This window comes from Dipteris shenzhenensis, chromosome 8 (assembly GCF_047967505.1).
Source record: "Dipteris shenzhenensis isolate YYH24624 ecotype China chromosome 8, Dip_SZ_1.0, whole genome shotgun sequence".
Taxonomy (NCBI): Eukaryota; Viridiplantae; Streptophyta; class Polypodiopsida; order Gleicheniales; family Dipteridaceae; genus Dipteris; species Dipteris shenzhenensis.
Genome location: NC_141603.1, coordinates 32,887,701 through 32,904,766, shown reverse-complemented (window position 1 = coordinate 32,904,766; position 17,066 = coordinate 32,887,701). Strand labels below are relative to the sequence as shown.

General features: G+C 46.8%; 1 protein-coding gene across 9 annotated transcripts in view; it reads right to left on the bottom strand.

The window, feature by feature from the left end:
• The window catches only part of NMNAT (nicotinate/nicotinamide mononucleotide adenyltransferase), a 68,676-nt gene extending 52,367 nt beyond the window's left edge, over window positions 1-16,309 (bottom strand). For 7 of the 9 annotated variants that reach the window (XM_087378056.1, XM_087378057.1, XM_087378050.1 and 4 more), the window contains exons 1-4: window positions 15,515-16,309; window positions 15,223-15,315; window positions 14,952-15,003; window positions 14,732-14,805 (exon numbers count right to left, since the gene is read on the bottom strand). In XM_087378056.1, coding sequence (XP_087234182.1) covers window positions 14,732-14,805; window positions 14,952-15,003; window positions 15,223-15,307 — 211 coding nt within the window. In that variant the 5' untranslated portion in view covers window positions 15,308-15,315; window positions 15,515-16,309. The remainder of the gene's footprint in view (window positions 1-14,731; window positions 14,806-14,951; window positions 15,004-15,222; window positions 15,316-15,514) is intronic. The other 2 variants (XM_087378051.1, XM_087378052.1) reach the window with 2 other exon arrangements.
• Between the last annotated feature and the right edge of the window lie 757 nt (window positions 16,310-17,066).

The window sequence follows — 17,066 nt, the reverse complement described above, 5'->3', positions numbered from 1 at the left end:
TTACATACAGATTGGCTTTCCTCAAAGTACTGAACACTATCCTTAAGTGTTCATGATGCTCAACAATACTTTTGCTGAAAACAAGGATAAAATGTATTACAAACCTCCCTATATACAGGCGTAGTAAATTGTTCATAAGCATGATGAATGTAGCTGGAGCATTGATAAGTCCAAATGGCATTACCAAAAACTCATAATGTCCAAACTTCCTTCTAAAAGCGATTTTATGCACGCCCTCGGCTCTAATGTGGATCTGATAGTAGCCACACTTAAGATTTATCTCGCTGAAAATTATGTCTCCATGTAATGCATCTAGCAAGTCGTCGATCCGAGCCATCGGATACCTGTGCTTAACAATTATATTATTCAATGAAGCAAAAGGTGAGAAACTAAGCTGAATCTACCCCAACTTGAGGTATGAGCCTGCATGATTTAGAGACTCCAGGAGATATCGGGAGTCATGATCTGGTGGGTGATGAGCCTATATGAGTCAGACAGAGGAAGAGTGTGTGCCCTTAGTGGCACATCAGACTAGATTGAACGCATAATCAAAGGAAAGCAAGGATGCCCCCTCTCACAGACATTCTTCTACATTGATGAAATCACAACTTCCATTGATCGCCTAGGAGGGGAGGGATCCTTGCTGGCTGATCTGATAATACAAATGCTGCTATACGTAGATGACATAGTCCTCATCTCCTCTTCAACAGCAAGCCTATAGAGACATCTAGATGCCCTAGAGGTATTTTACACAAAGAGAGACCAGACGGTCAACCTTGGCAAGACCAAGATTATGATCTTCAACACTTTACGGACAGTGCTTCATCGACACAACTTCACTTACCGAGGAGAGCCGGTGGAGATTGTACAATCATACACCTATCTAGGAGCAGTCTTCGCAGGGCCAATCTTTAGGATGACTTACACAGCTAGGGCACGACTCACACGAGGGCAGGGAGCTCTAGCTCGATTAGAGAGATAGTGCTTCCATGCACACTTCTAGGACCCTCCGACAAAGGGATGGTTTTTTGATACACTAGTGAGGCTGACAGCCATGCATGCATCACCCCTCTAGGGGAGTGACCTAAGCGACCGAGGGGTAGGGATTCGAGAGGCTACAGGTGACTATGGGATCCAGGATGACTCGGAGTAGGCCCTCGGTACCCCATCAAATCATGCAGGTAGAGTTTGCTACGACACCACTTTAGATTGATGACATCGTTCATCCAGACAACTAGCCGACAGTGGGTTTAGCAAAGCTTGATACGCACGCATATCCAAATGGTTTGACAAACAAGGTATTCAGATGGATCACCTCCCCCCCTTTCTGTACAGCTCGGATGCCCCGTCCCTCCAAATCCCGAGAGATGAGATCAACCGTATCATACAGTTGGATCTACTCCAGCTCCATACATCACAGACACTGTAGCAGATCAAACAGTAGGAGGTGACAGTGCCATAGTGTTGGAATGGTCACCTCCCCATTTGTAAGCCCCCATATGAGGAGAGCATGGGGGGGGTGAACCTAGGCAGAAAAGATAAGGGAGGGGGCTGCCACATAGGCAGCACCTCACAGGGAAAAGACAGCCATAAGGGGCTGCCACATGGGCAGCACATGAGCTGTCATGTGCGCAGCACAGCAGCCTTTCAGAGGCACTTCAAGGGCCGTCTGTACGGGCTGGAACAGGCCCCGAATAGAGGCAGACAGGTGGTGCTGACATCAGCAAGGGTGTGCAGACCCGAGACAGGTGGCGCACAACTGTACGGAGCAGTACGGGGCTGGATGAGGCCTGTTGGAGCAGCAAAGGAGGCTGCCATGAGGCAGGGACCTGCCTTTATATAGGCTGGGCCTTTGCCTTGATTGGAGAGCCAAGGCCCTAGAAGAGTGGGCCCAAAAGGCCCCGGTTTGTGAGCCCTAATAGGGCTGGACCAGCCACAGACTGGTCGGCCATTTTGGTGCAGGCTGGTCGGTTTTTGCCAGCCCCCTTGGGGCCTATAAAAGGAGAGGCATTTGGCCTCATAACATATCACTTGGAGCAGCCCTTAGGAGGCCTACATTCAGGACGACAAGGTGACCTAGGAGAAGCTGCAGACTGAGCTAGCGTGGCTGCCCACCTAGGCTGGCTTCCAGACAGCAAGGCGGAAGGGATCTAGACAGAGAGTCTACATATGCTCGAGGTGGAGCACGGGGGCTCAGAGATCTAGAAGTGCCAGGCTTGTAGTTGAAGAACCTTTTGGTATGGTATCATGTCCTAGTTTCTGGACGGACGGAAATATAAAGTGTTGCTTCTATATTTGTCTCTGAGCATTGTCTATTTACTACTTTGCACATCTATGCACATAAGTTAAGAAGTTTGTGATTCCACAACCCACATCACACTGTGAGAGCTCCTGGGCATTACTATCAGTCTTCCGCTGTGCGTACCCTCTGTTGGGTCATTTCTAACACATAGGAGACAGATTGAGCACAACGACACGCCACCAATCTCTATGTCTTCACATCACACTGTGTGAGCTCCTGGGCATTACTATCAGTCTTCCGCTGTGCGTACCCTCTGTTGGGTCATTTCTAACACATAGGAGACAGATCAAGGACAACGACATGCCACCAATCTCTATGTCTTCCAGTCAGCCCCAAGGCACATTGAGTAGAGGAGGAGATAGCTGCCATGAGGGCAACATGGATCAGCGGGAACTTGTAAGAACGACACGGAGCAGTGGAGTCAACGACACAGCGGATGACCAGAGCACGCATGATAGAGGTCCAACCCATTGCTGCTCTACTCGAAAGAGACCATTTGAGTAGATATGTCACTCTTGATAAGGCCCACCAGATACAAAGATCACTGAGACCATGCCCCCTGCACAATGAGAGACGGCTCGACAAACGCAAATACGTGATATCTTCGTGTCTCATCAAAGAGCCACCTTTTCCCCTGGATATGTATTTGGAGCACTAGCTTTGCATGTCTGAGTTTTGTTGAGATTTTGAGATCATTAGCTTACCACTCAACAAGGGCCTTAGTGAGTCCTTTTCTTCAGCCCACAATGACTTGTATGAGTTACTTTATTGATTGTACTTTGCCCATGAGGCCTCCCGAAGACGTTAATGCAACTCTCTCTCAGTCTACAACAGTGACGAGCAACGGATGATCAGGTGGGCAGCTGATGGGCCCTGATGGACGATCAGAGAGAGAGCAATGGTTGATCAAAGATGGACGATTGACATGATAACGAGCTAACGGGAAGAGCGACAAGCTTTTCCAAACGGGCTAATGGAAGGAGTGACGGAAGAAACGGCAGAAGCAACGGGCTAACGGAGGAAGCTGGAACTTGCTGGAACGACGCGTGGGAAGGGCAGAAGCTAACGAAGTAATCTTCAATCGCTTAGCGCTATCGATGCATCTCCATGCATAGCTTGGTGCTTGGTGCTTGACGTTTGACGACCAACCCACGCAGATAGGCTCCAGCACAAACGTAATCGGAATTACAGGCAGTTAGTTTTCAGTTAGTATCGGATCAAAGTACACGGATATTACACAAAAGGGTGCATCACAAAGGAGATACTAAAACAGAGGAAACTGTCACAGAGGGGTGTTCACACAATGTTTACCCCAACTTCTAAAATGTTCACTCCCAGAAGATCCCCTATGAGGATTGGGCCCCTAATGCCCCCATTTTCCAGTTTTTACAAGACTACAAGAAGGCAAATGTACGAGACTATGGTCAAGATGAAGGAAGAAATTACCTTGCTGAACCAAGAGGTTCAACAGTTGAAGAACAACATGAATGAGATGGCCTAGAAAATGCTAATCATGACAGCAAGATAGAGAAGGGATATGCAAAGGTTCTGAGCATAGAACAGAAAATGGACAGCCAGTTAGAAAAAGGATATGCCAAAGTTCACAGCATGGAACTGAAAATAGAAAAGGAAATATCTGAGCAAAAAGGGCAGGTAGAGACAAAGCAGAAACTTGCACAATAGATGCCAAAAAAAGAAGACATCATCAACACCATTGACGAGTTGGTCAATAGTAGAATGAGGGAGCAAAAAGAGCAGCAAGAAAAAGCTCTAAACATCAGAATTGTGGGGGTGGAAGAGAGTGAAAACGAGGACATTGAACAGGTCCTCACACACGTCTTTCAAAGGATCATGCACATATCTGCCACAAAATGGCAAGATGCATTCAGAGTGGGAAGGAAGGGAGAAAAACCAAGACAAATCATAGTGAAATTTCAAGATGCACAGTCCCGCCTCAAAGTACTGACTTGCAAGCATCATCTCAAAGGGCACTCCATATGGATAAACGAAGACCTCACGAGAAATCAATATGCCCAAAAACTCAAAGAGCTGGAAGTCATTGGGAATGCAAAAAAGGAAGGAAAGAATGCCTATATGAAGGATGGGAAAGCAGTAATTACAGCAAAGAGCAAAGGGGGAGAGAAACAAAAGGATAAATAGGAATACGAGACCCTCAGGATCAAAATATGGAATGTGGAAGGATGGAATCTAGACAAGGTCATTGCATTAGAAGATGAAGTGTTGGAGATAGACATACTCATAGTGTTGGAAACATTTGAGCACAAGGGAAATGAATCCCCAGAAATCACGGGGTTCTTGAAGACATCGATGTGCAATGCAAAAACACACATGGGGGGGAGAGGTTTTGGTGGTCAGTGGGCCAGTAGTAGAGGCACACATTGCCACCATGCAGTCGGCTATCGCAAAGACTCTAGATGGGTGGATTTTACGAAATGGGAGCCTACAGTGGCACCGTTTTAGGCACCATTTTGGAGCAGCAACAGAGAGCTAGTAAGGCCCTCAATGTCGGTGTAGGAGGAATTTCCCGCACACCTGCCACTCCCATCGACCAGCTTCGTGACTTCCACCCTAGGAGTCCAAGAGCATGGGATCCAGGGGCTTCGCATATAGGGCGGGACCACAACCGAGAGCAGCCTCTCATCATCCGCTTCAAGGACGCTCAGGCTTGCCTTGCAGCACTACGTAGACAATCAGCCCTACATGACTACCCAAAGATCTATTTGGATGAGGACCTTACACATCTATGGTAGAGGAGAGGCATTCCCTCACATAGTAGCGAGATAGGAGATTCAGAGCACCGACACCCTAACTTGTAGTGTTTGAAACTGTAAAAATCCAAGGAACTTCTCGGAATCTTACATAGGTCGAGACATAGCTTTTTAAACAGTGACACATCAGAGTCAAGAGCGGCCTTTGCCGATAGTCAGTGGATACACATGGGAGGCGGGATGATACTGGGGAGACAGGAGGAGTCCAAGGAGTCCAAGGATCGGGAGGAGCAGCAATACTATACAAATCATCCCTTACCAAGGTGGTATCCATCATGAGGCAAGAAACACATGCAAGGTTTCTATAGATTCAGATCCGACACCCTCCCGAGAGGACCTCTTCATTGCAGTCTATTACCTCCCTCCGAACACTTTACACTTTGCTTGAGACCTGTGTGAGAAGGCTGAGACTTCATCATACACAGCCCTCTACCCAGACATCATGGATTTCGCGGGGAAGTTCTCCTTGTTGGGAATTTCAACGCGGGGACAGGTACATGCCGAGTATCACTTCTAGATTTTCGTGTGATTCTATTCTATTACTAGATTTTAATCTAGACAAGCCTGTGATGCCTTGAGTCTCCATAGACAAACGAGCTCTAGTCACAACTTATGGTCATGCACTATTACACATGGGTAGGGCACACATCTATAATGGCCTGGATCGTTGGCCCTCCTTGGTGGCTTTACTTGTTTCCCACATGGGGGGGGTCTCCAATGTAGTTAACTATCTCATGGAATCCCCTGCCTCCATTTCAACATGTCTCATATTTTTTGTCTCACCACCGTCCCCAGGAGCAAATCACACCTATTTATTTTTTAGTATATCCATCACATGGCTTACAACACACACCACGACACCACTCACACACACTACTTATCACAACATACACTTTGATCACAACCCTAAACCCAAGTACAATGCACGCCTCTCCACTCTACTCACATACATCAACCACATACCGCTCCTAAAGGATCAAGCCGCCCTGGTCACACTCTCCCTCCATGAGGCCATTGTCATGTGCACGGATTGGTATCTGACGTGTACTAGGTACACAGAACTAGCTCAGGTTAGCCTGGGGAGGCTTAGAGCTAGGCAGGCTTGATTCTCGGGTTGAGTGGCAAGGGTATGAACTATTTTTAGGTCTTCGCTATTTTTGGCGTCGGGGCCCGAGTCTATAAAAGAGGCCCAGGGGGTTCAGTTATCAGTGTGCAGTTGGGAGCAAGTATCGTTCCCAGGTGCAGGGTTTGATCCTGGATTGAGTCGCGGACGCGCGCCTGCTTCTTAGCATAGCCCAAGGCCCAGTGGCAGATCCAGGGCTTCATAGCGCCACCTGGTGGTATGGGACACCAAGCTGGTTTGGATCTGATTGGGAGTTCGTGCCAGTAGCTCAGCTCGTGGCTCGGAGGGGACATCTTCTGATTCGGGATCACATCCCGTAGATGTCACGGTTGGGTGGTGAGCAGCCTGCTCAGATCTGATGTTGTGTGTGGTTTGTTTGCAGATCAGGGGTTTCAGGAGTGCTGGGATGTGTCAGTTGGTATCAGAGCCAACTCCTGAGGTAGGAACTTCTGATGCGAGAATTTTTGACGGATTTCTCTTCCAGGTATGCCCTAAATTTCGAAATCTGATGCTGCGTTTTTGCTGGCTACCTGGGATAGAAGGGGTGGAGAGATATCTGGAAAAGAAAGAAGAATAGGAGAGAGAAAAATCGAGATCCATGAAGGCCTGTGAGAGAAGGCTAGAGGAAGGGGAGAGAGAGCAGAAAAGCAAGAGAGAGGGGCGGAAAAGAGCAGCAAGGGAGGCGTGGAACAGGCGCCTGTGATGGTACGGAGTAGGCTGGGGCAAAGAGAGGCTCGTGAGCCTGCACAACAGGCTGTGTACAGCCTGCGCAGAAGGCTGCGTACAGCCTGCGCATAGGGCTGCGTGCAGCCTGCGCAGGGGGTGCTTTTTTCGAAAAAAGCACCCCCCCAAAGCTAGGGGGGCTTGGCCTTTTTTGGAAGCATAGCTTCCAAATAAGCTGCCCTGCACCCTATATAGGTGGGGGCAAGGTACCAGCCTACCCACAAGCCAGCCTACAGCTTCGAGGCAGCACCTCGATTTCAGCGCCAGCCTGCCTCATCCGACCCTGCCTGTGCCAGCGCTGCCCTGCATCGAGCAGTCTTCTGCATCCGTACCCAGCCAGCGTCAGCCTCCGACAGCCATCGTAGGCTCTGCATCAACACCGTACGGAATTGTATGGAATACCTGCGTCAGCCCTGCATCTGCTGCTGCGAACCCTATCTGTGCACCTGTACCTGCAGACTGTACGGACGCCGTACAGCCATGTCAGCAACTGTACGGCCTCCGTCAGCATCTGTACGGCCTGCGTCAGCAGCCATACAGCCACATCAGCAGCCGTACAGTCCACGTCAGTGATCGTACAGCCACGTCAGCAGACCATACGGCCTGCGTCAGCAGACCGTACAGCTACTCCAGCAGCACGCGCATACGGTTGCGGGTTCGGAGGGGTCTCGGGATTTGTGGGCTTCCGATTCGCCAGGTTCCAGCATCTCCTTCCGTCATCATCTTTCGGGACGGTTTTCTTCTGCTCCATTCTCCTCTGTGCTTCGTTTCAGTCAGTTATTTCTCTCAGTTCGTATTCAAATCAGATTTCAGCCATGTCTGATGCTCCAAATCCCGAGTTCACCATGGGAGAGCAGGACTTGGATTACACTCCTGTGGGAGAGGAGGATCAGGGTCTCTATGACGACCTGATAACCAAAAAGGCCTTCAGTGAATTTACGACTGCTCTTCATGGCAAATTCGAGCAGGTCAATGCTAATCAATCGGGGTTGACACAGCAACTCCAGGGGATACAAGCAACTCTCACCCTTCTGGCTAGCACTGTACAGGTACTCACGCATGTGGATGCCATGGCTTCAGTGCTAGGCCCGAATATAACTCCAGATCCTTTTTCGGGTGACCAAAAGTCAAGAACAAAGGAGGTAGTTGACACTTGGTTACAAAAGTGGCAGGTACACTTCCAATTCCACCCCTATCCAGATGAGAAAAAGATCCAGCTTGTAGCAGGGTTTATGTCAGGTAAAGCCTTGCTATGGTGGAAAGAACTCCAGCCTAAGCCTGATACTTGGACAAATTTTGAGGGCATCTTCAGGAAGGAGTTCCTGAGTGAAGAAGGAGGATGACTACGATATCGTTGGCAAGCTCAAGGCCCTCGATATGTCAAAATTAAACTTGACCTTTGAAGTTTATCTTCAAAGATTTAGGGATCTGCAAACCAGGGCCACTAAAATAAATCCAGTGACCTTGTTAGGTTTCTTCGTGGATGGTTTGCCAGACTCCTACAAGTTGCAGATAAAGAACAATAAGTGCACAACGTTGCAGGAGGCCATGACATATGCACGCATATATGATGATACCATGGCCGGTACCAAGGCAACCACAGTTACCGATACGAGTGGAAAGAACAAACGCAAGTTCTTTCAACATACGACTGGTATTGCGGAGACGAAGTCTACGGACAACGCCTCCAGGAAAAGCTTAACTCCAACAAAGAATGATAAAGCCCGTTTCCTTCGCACTCTGAGGCTCAAGAAAGAAGGGCGATGCTTCTATTGCGAGGAGCGGGGCCACACAAAGAATGAGTGTCCTAAGCGGAAGAACCAAAAGTTGGTGCTAGGACCGAAGCTCCAGGCGGGTCCACGTACCGCAGCCAAGGGAGCAAACCAAGTCGCGATGACAGGTATTTCAGTAAATGTCATTACCTGCCCACTCTCTTGTAATTGTACTTTCAATACTTCGTTGTTTGGTTCCCATGATCTTTTCCGAGTTTATGGAGAAGTTAGCTACCCAGCTTCAGGATTACCTGAATATGGGCTATATCCGCCCAAGTAAATCACCTTCGGGTGCACCTGTCCTCTTAAGAAAGAAGAAAGATTCTTCCTGGAGAATGTGTATAGATTATAAACGATTAAATAAAGTCACAATTAAGAACCGCTATCCTTTACCTCGTTCCGATGATTTGATAGACCGTTTGGCCGGAGCGAAGTATTTCACTAAGATTGATTTGCGTACGGGTTATCACCAAATCCGTATCTATGCTAAACACATAGATAGGACCGCATTCCGGACTAGGTATGGTCATTACGAGTTCCTCGTATTACCTTTTGGTTTGACCAATGCTCCTGCTACTTTTCAGCAGATGATGAACGATTTGTTCATAGATTATCTGGGCAAATTTGTTGCAGTGTTCTTAGATGATATCTTGGTATATAGTAAAACGCTTGAGGATCACATAGGACACCTCCGGGTTGTCTTAGTTGTTCTAAGACAGCATAAGCTTTATGCCAAGATGAGTAAATGTGACTTCTTTATGAAGGAGATCATTTACTTAGGACACAAGATTTCTTCTGAAGGTATTAGCATTGATCTGGATCGTATCCAGAAGGTTTTAGAATGGCCTATCCCTCAGACTGTGAAACAACTTCGTTCTTTCCTAGGATTTACGGTATTTCTTCGGAAGTCAATGCGTGATTATTCACATATCACGGCACCCTTAACCAACATATTGAAAGGTCGTGGACGCAGGTCTACCCAGCCAATCTCTTGGAATGATGCAATGAACAAGGCTTTTGAAACCTTTAAGTTTTCTATCAAGGAAGCACCCGTTCTTGCATTACCCGATCCTACCCGGCCTTATGTTTTGGAGGCCGATGCGAGTGATTATGCAATTGGGGCAGCTCTATTCCAAGAGGGCAGACCTGTAGCTTTCGAGAGTAAGAAGCTAGACGACGCTCAATATCGTTGGCCCACACTCGAGAAGGAACTTTATGCTGTAGTGTATGCTCTTAAGGTTTGGAGACACTACTTGTATGGTTCGAAGTTCCTTGTATTGACTGATCATCAGTCAATTAAGTATGTGTGTGATGGCTCAGAATTGAGAGGAAGGAAAGCTAGATGGGCAGAATTAATGCAGGATTTTGATTTCGAAATACGTTATCGTAAGGGTTCATTGAATAGTGTGGCGGATGCCTTAAGTAGAGTTAAGTTTGTAAATGCTTTGTCATTTACGGAAATATCCTCAGACCTATTTCAATCCTTGAGAGGGCTATACGCAACTGATAGTCATTTCAGTTCTTATTGGCAGAGAGTCCAGGATGGGAGCTCCATGGTTGACCAAGACTCAGGGATTGTGCCACCTAGGATACAGGCGGCGGGAGGTCAGTGGATGATTAGGAACGGCTTGCTGTTCCGGAATGAAAAGATTTGTGTGCCTGATGTTCTGGACCTTAAATCCAAGATTCTCTGGGAGTGTCATGATGCTCCTAGTGCGGGACATCCAGGTATACATAGGACTCTGTCTCTTGTGAAGCATACCTTTTATTGGCCTAAGATGCATGCATTTATTGAGAACTATGTAGTAGGTTGCCGGGTTTGTCAGGTTACTAAGGCAGAACGCCTTAGAAGCGCGGGCTTATTACAGCCATTACAGATTCCAGGTAATAAATGGGAAAGTATTTCCATGGATTTTATTACTGGTTTGCCTCGAACGCGCAAGGGTCATGACTCTATTTGGGTCATAGTAGACCATTTGACAAAAATGGCTAGATTCTTACCTACAAGAACAACCATTTCAGCTGTTCAGTTGGCTCACGAGTTTGTGGACCACTTGTTCAAGCTGTATGGTTTGCCATCTGACATAGTCAGTGACAGGGACTCAAAGTTTACAAGTACCTTTTGGACACTTGTATTTGAGAAGTTTACAAGATCAAGTGGAAGGATCGTGTTGAGGAGGATGCAACATGGGAGACATTACAAAACCTCCAAAGAACATTTCCAGATTTCTTAGCGAACTCAGGACTGAGTTCTTAGAGGAGGGGGAGTATGTCATGTGCACGGATTGGTATCTGACATGTACTAGGTACACAGAACTAGCTGAGGTTAGCCTGGGGAGGCTTAGAGCTAGGCAGGCTTGATTCTCGGGTTGAGTGGCAAGGGTACGAACTATTTTTAGGTCTTCGCTATTTTTGGCGTCGGGGCCCGAGTCTATAAAAGAGGCCCAGGGGGTTCAGTTATCAGTGTGCAGTTGGGAGCAAGTCTCGTTCCCAGGTGCAAGGTCTGATCCTGGATTGAGTCGCGGACGCGCGCCTGCTTCTTAGCGTAGCCCAAGGCCCAGTGGCAGATCCAGGGCTTCACAGCGCCACCGGGTGGTATGGGACACCAGGCTGGTTTGGATCTGATTGGGAGTTCGTGCCAGTAGCTCAGCTCGTGGCTCGGAGGGGACATCTTCTAATTCGGGAACACATCCCGTAGATGTCATGGTTGGGTGGTGAGCAGCCTGCTCAGATCTGATGTTGTGTGTGGTTTGTTTGCAGATCAGGGGTTTCAGGAGTGCTGGGATGTGTCAGCCATCCTACACATTTTTGCACACACCCATTCCACACGCCCGCTGCCTTTTGGCTCGGTAACTTGTAACAGATATGATTATGAGTGTAAGGCTTTAAGCCAAGAACTCGGATACGAGGCTAAGCATCATCGACAATGCGTGAGTACGGTCGTCTAGTACGCCAGAAGAAGCATGCTTTCCTTAGCCAAAATGAGGAGTTAATAAATGTTTTGTTTAGTAGCAACTCTAAAGAATTTTGGTGGGAAGTTCCTTAAGCGACGAGCCCCATCCCCTCCCACGGACACCAAACTCTGTCACTCCCTATGCACGCACGCTATACGATGTCCCTAACCAGCCAGCACCTGATCTCTTGTACTCACCACGCCCTACTACATGCACACTTTTCATAGCCAGTGGTGCCAAGCATGCAGCCCTGAAGCTTCGAAATGGCCAGGCGAAGGATCATGAGGGACTAGTACCGAGCTCTGCCTATGGAATTAATACTTTGGCCCCATCTTAGCAAAGCTTTTTAACGAAGCAACTTGCACTAGTTTTCCTCACAACTAGACTATTAACACCATCACGCCCCATTCACAAAGCAATGGATCGCATGAGCCCAGAAAACTATAGGACCATTATGATTGGACATGTTATGTCCAAGATCTATGCATAAGTGCTTGACACAGAGTTAGCCAACTTCAAGTACTCAGATCCGTGGGATAGGTTGCTTTCCGGAGAGATCACAGGACCATGGATCACATACTCACACTTAGAGGTCTCATTGAGGAGGCTAGGGCACAAAGACTGGGTTTATTGTTGCTTTGTGGATTTTTGCAAAGCTTTTGACACAATGTCGAGAGCTCGACTCATCAGATGTCTGCAAGAGATGGGGTATGATCAAGAGATCATATGGGCATTTATGGCACTTTATGAGAGAGTCTTAGACAAGCTTCGGACAGGTGTAGGTTGTTTGGCCTCTATATAGACGAACTTGAGACTTTTATTGTGACCCTAGGGCGGACTAGCTCTTGCATGCATTTCAAACTTTCTATGAGACACATGACTTGAAGGTCAACCTTGGTAAACCAAGGTTACGATCTTTAATGCATCCCTGACTAAGCAGGGGATACGCCACACTTGCTAGACTCTAGCAACAGTTCTTTCACTCTCATTTCTAGGATCCCTGGACCAAGTCTCTTCTCTTTAACTCCTTGGTCTGCCAAGCAGGTATGTATGGCAGCCCTTGTTGGGGCCAAACCCCTCAGAGACAGATTGGACTCGAGTGGAGAGGCTTCAAGTTTCTCTTGCTTTCACGGATAATCCACATGATCGCTACATTTCCGCCACCACATGACACAGCCCGACAAATGCAGATCCTAGACATTTTCACCGCTCACAAGCAAGCCACCACAGTCCCGGGCTTTGGTATCTGAGCCTGAGTCTCAAATTTCAGATCTCAGCATATTACAGCTCTCAGATAGTCTCCGGGTTATATATCTGATTTTGCTCGAGCTATTGAGCTCTGTAGAGTTCTCAATTTATCAGCTTATCAGTTTAGCAGTCTTAGCACTCAGCAAGGGCCTTAGTGCACCCTTTGCTCCTGCCCACTGCGGCTTGTATGAGATCATCCTTTTGGTGTACTTTGTACCTTGTCCCATAGGAACGTGAAGTCTTCCGCAGACGTTAATACATCTCTCTCTCTCTCTCTCTCTCTCTCTCTCTCTCTCTCCCCCCCAACCCCCCCCCCCTTAAGAGCTCTCTTTCTCACTCTCCCTCTATCTCACTCGAGCATTTAAACAATTCTTTCATTTAAAAAATTATGCTTTTGGCATCAATGGAGCATATATGGACTTTTGGAAGCCACTACATTCAGCATGTAAGGCTAGTGGTCAAGTATTATGGTCCATTTCAAATCAAAGAAGTGTTTTACCCAAGAGAGAAACAAGCTATTGATCAGTTATAGTCACCTCCTACATGGAGAATGAGGGTAGGCCTTTCCCATCTCCCTACACTGTACGTAGTGCCATGGTAATCTTGAGACGTCCACTCGCTGGTAAAATACCACTCCGCTCAGGGTCTTCGGCATCACCTCCTTGGAGCAGGAATAAGAATCCTCAACAATTGAGCATATCTTCAGTACTCGCCCTCATAGACCACTGAATACAATGTCGTAGGAGCCTCTAAAATATGCCAAAGCATTCACTCATGGGTGGAAGGATGGATTGGTAGTCCTTGGGGACACTTGGAAGGGAGACCAAGATTGGAAATTGTGGTACATGATGTGTCGATTCATATCATCCATAGTGAAACCATGGTACTAGGGGATGAAAAATGCCCGTGTGGGCCGAGGCACATGGGCCTCTACATGACAAGATATCCGGTGAAGTGAGCTGAAAAGGAAGACCCCTCTCTCAGAAATGGTGACCTCTTGGATGTTTTACCCTCAAGTGCCAATTACATGAGCCATCGGTGTTGTGTAGGAGTGAGATTGACATGTAACCCACTCTGGCACTATCCTATAGTCCTTGAATTGCCTGCTAACAAGGGAGATCCACATGGTGATGGGATTCCAAGATGCTGCCATAAGAGCTCCTTTGGCTAGACAGTTGGCCACTGTCTGAAAATCTTTCCCTTAAACAAACAACAACTGCTATCTGCTACCAATGATGGAGAGAGGATGGGGTAAAAGGAAGGAGAACTAAGTGAAGCAAGGCTGCCGTAGGGGGGAAAGGGGAGGAAAGGGAAAGGGTTACAGAGTCAGAAGCCAACATGGGGGATCGTGACAGCCCACGAGCTGGGCCCACAAAAAGGGCAGAGGTAGGCAGACCTTACAATGTCTCATGGAAATGTCAAGTCGCACCCCAAGATTGGAAAATCTGACAATATCATGATGGACACAGGGTAACTATCTATGTTTTGGATGGATAACTTTGAGCTATCAGCTCGCTATTAGAAACCCCTCATCATCTCAGAAATTAATATACTAAATGGTCATGCTGATCCTGTAGTCGATCTGAAAATTTAGCAAGACTGTTATGTTTTATTTCATTTAAGCTTCTAAGTCTGCAAGTTTAAGTAGAGTAAGACAGAGTTGAGGTGTCACCTATTTATTTAATTGCTTGAATGATAAAAGATGTGCTATCTTGGGAAAAAAAAAAAGAAGTGCTATGCGATGAAATTTTAACAAGGAGCAAAAGAAAGCAAAAGATTTCTAGAAATAAATAGCTAAAATGTAGGATATGTCAACATACCAAACATCTGCAAATGCATATATGTTGGTGGATTGAAACTGCCTGTTGCCACCAAAGCTACTTGCGATTTTGTTCTGTACAACATATGAGCTCAAAAAAGCATGTAGATACAAAGGACTTTGAAGTTTGAACAAACAAAAGATATCATAACGAGTAGGCCATGTCCGATAGCGATATTTTATCTCAATGTATGGAAGACTCAATGAATCAAGAGGATTACCCCTCTAAGCTGGATTGATTGAGCTTGTTGATTGGCAATGGAACATGTAGACCTGACCGATGCAATGAAATACACAACAACTTACTGCTTAAAAGCCGAGTCTAGCTTGAATTTAATATCACCATGAAAAAAAGACAACTAACTTTGTTTTATGTTTTAGACTGATATTTAACCTCAAGTCCTTCGCAAAAACTAAACACAAATCGTCAGTCTAATATTTACTCAAAGCACACTTTTTTGTCACTATTAGGAAAAAGTAGGCCTCTATCACCTCCATCTTCGAAGGATACCAGTTCCTTCCCCTGTTCCTCCAGCCCTTCCACAATATGTGAGCACCCACCACTTTTCACCTCCATATTGAAATCTGCACCCAGTTCAAACGCCATATCAACTCCAGGTTGATGTGGTCAATAACAATCATATTATGTATTTATCCTACTTCGATAAGTAACGTGTGTAGCAACGGAAAAATCCCCTCTCTATTCCTAAATCCTATAAATAAAGAGCAGAAAAGTTGGCCCAAAATTACTTGAACACTGTAATGAGCAGAGCAAAAAACTCACAATCTGAAATCCAACCAAATCTGCAAGATTCTCCCAAGAGTAGGTTGGCGGAGAGAAGGGACCCCTTTAGAGGAAGGTAAGAAGAATTAAACAATGTGTCTCAAAGCTTGTCGCATTTGAGAGTAACAATGATGCATCGCCTTGCAAGTTCGTGCAGGGCTTCAGGTCTCAATCAAGCATCGATGTTGGAGAAGCTGCAGGGCACAATCCTAAGGAAGGAGGAATCGATTCTGAAGCTTGCAGTGGGAGCATCGGGGGATTGAGGCCTCAAAAACGGTTTGAAAGCGCGTCCTCCGAAAAGAGTAAGCTTTGCTTTATGTTGCTTAGGTCTAATCCGGAAAAGGTAGTGCTCCGCTGTGCAATGGCCTCTTCTCCAGACTGCATCGATGAAACCTATTGAAATTTATTCCTCAGCTATGGCCAAGGCAAGCAGAATCTCTCTTAGTGGCCTGCGTAACGAGTGTCTATATTCCAGGCTGCCACCGAACGTTCAGTTTCGATTTCCAGGTAAAGCGTTGCTGGGCGATGATTGAATGAACGAAAGCGAAAACCAAGCAATCATTGCTGCAATAGAAAGGTTTCGACTTGGCTACTCAATAGCTCACCGCACAGACGTCCGGAAGTAGTTTCTCGTAATCAGAGCTTCTTTCAGACGGCAGCAGGCGATCTGTGTGAGTTTCGGCTGCAAATCGTTGGGGAGACGAAAGCTTGTCTGCTGAAAAGGAAGCTTTTTCATTGAGGTTCGTGAGTATGGCCCAAGAAGAAGAAGTAGTATGTCCCCAACCAATACATTGATAAATGTATGGGTCCATGGAGCTAATTTATGTCACCAACTTGTGATTTGTGTAGATGGAATGGAATGTGTCACTTCCACCAGGTGGAATGTGTGAGTTCCCCCACTTGGAATGTGTCACTTCCCTACATGGAATGTGTCACCCGAACTTGCTCTTGACACACAAATCTTTTATGTCCTTGAGTGACTCATCCCTACCTTGCGTGTTGGGGAGGTCATCCAAATCTTTTGTGTCATTTGTCTCAGTGGCTTATCCTTACCTCTTGGAGGATGGCCGACAACAGGTCGGTGTGAAAACTCAACATTAGATGGGGGCCACGACCAAGCCCCCTTTCGCACGATGGTCATCGTTGTTCCATGTTCAGACGAGGCGGGGCGACTACAGATATTGCCAGAGGATGATCATTCATCCCATACCTTAGAGTTTCATGTCCTCGAATTTTGATTAGCCGGACAAGCTTCTCTATCAAAACGAAAATCTTCTATGTCACGTGAGCTTGCTACAAATCACTCACCACCCTATCTGAACCTACCCTAAGGGTCTAATGGGTCTTTGTGGATAATCTTGGGCAGAGGGTTCACCGCTTGGCCGAGCAGCCCAGGACGTCCACCAAAAATTCTTGGCATATTTGGATGTCCATCCCCGCTGCATCCATGTTCCTGCAAAATACACCGTGAAGGTAGCAATGGAGCCCACACCACCGGCTGGGAGAATACTGGCTCTGAATGTAGGAAGCTTTTACATTGAAGCGAGTAGGC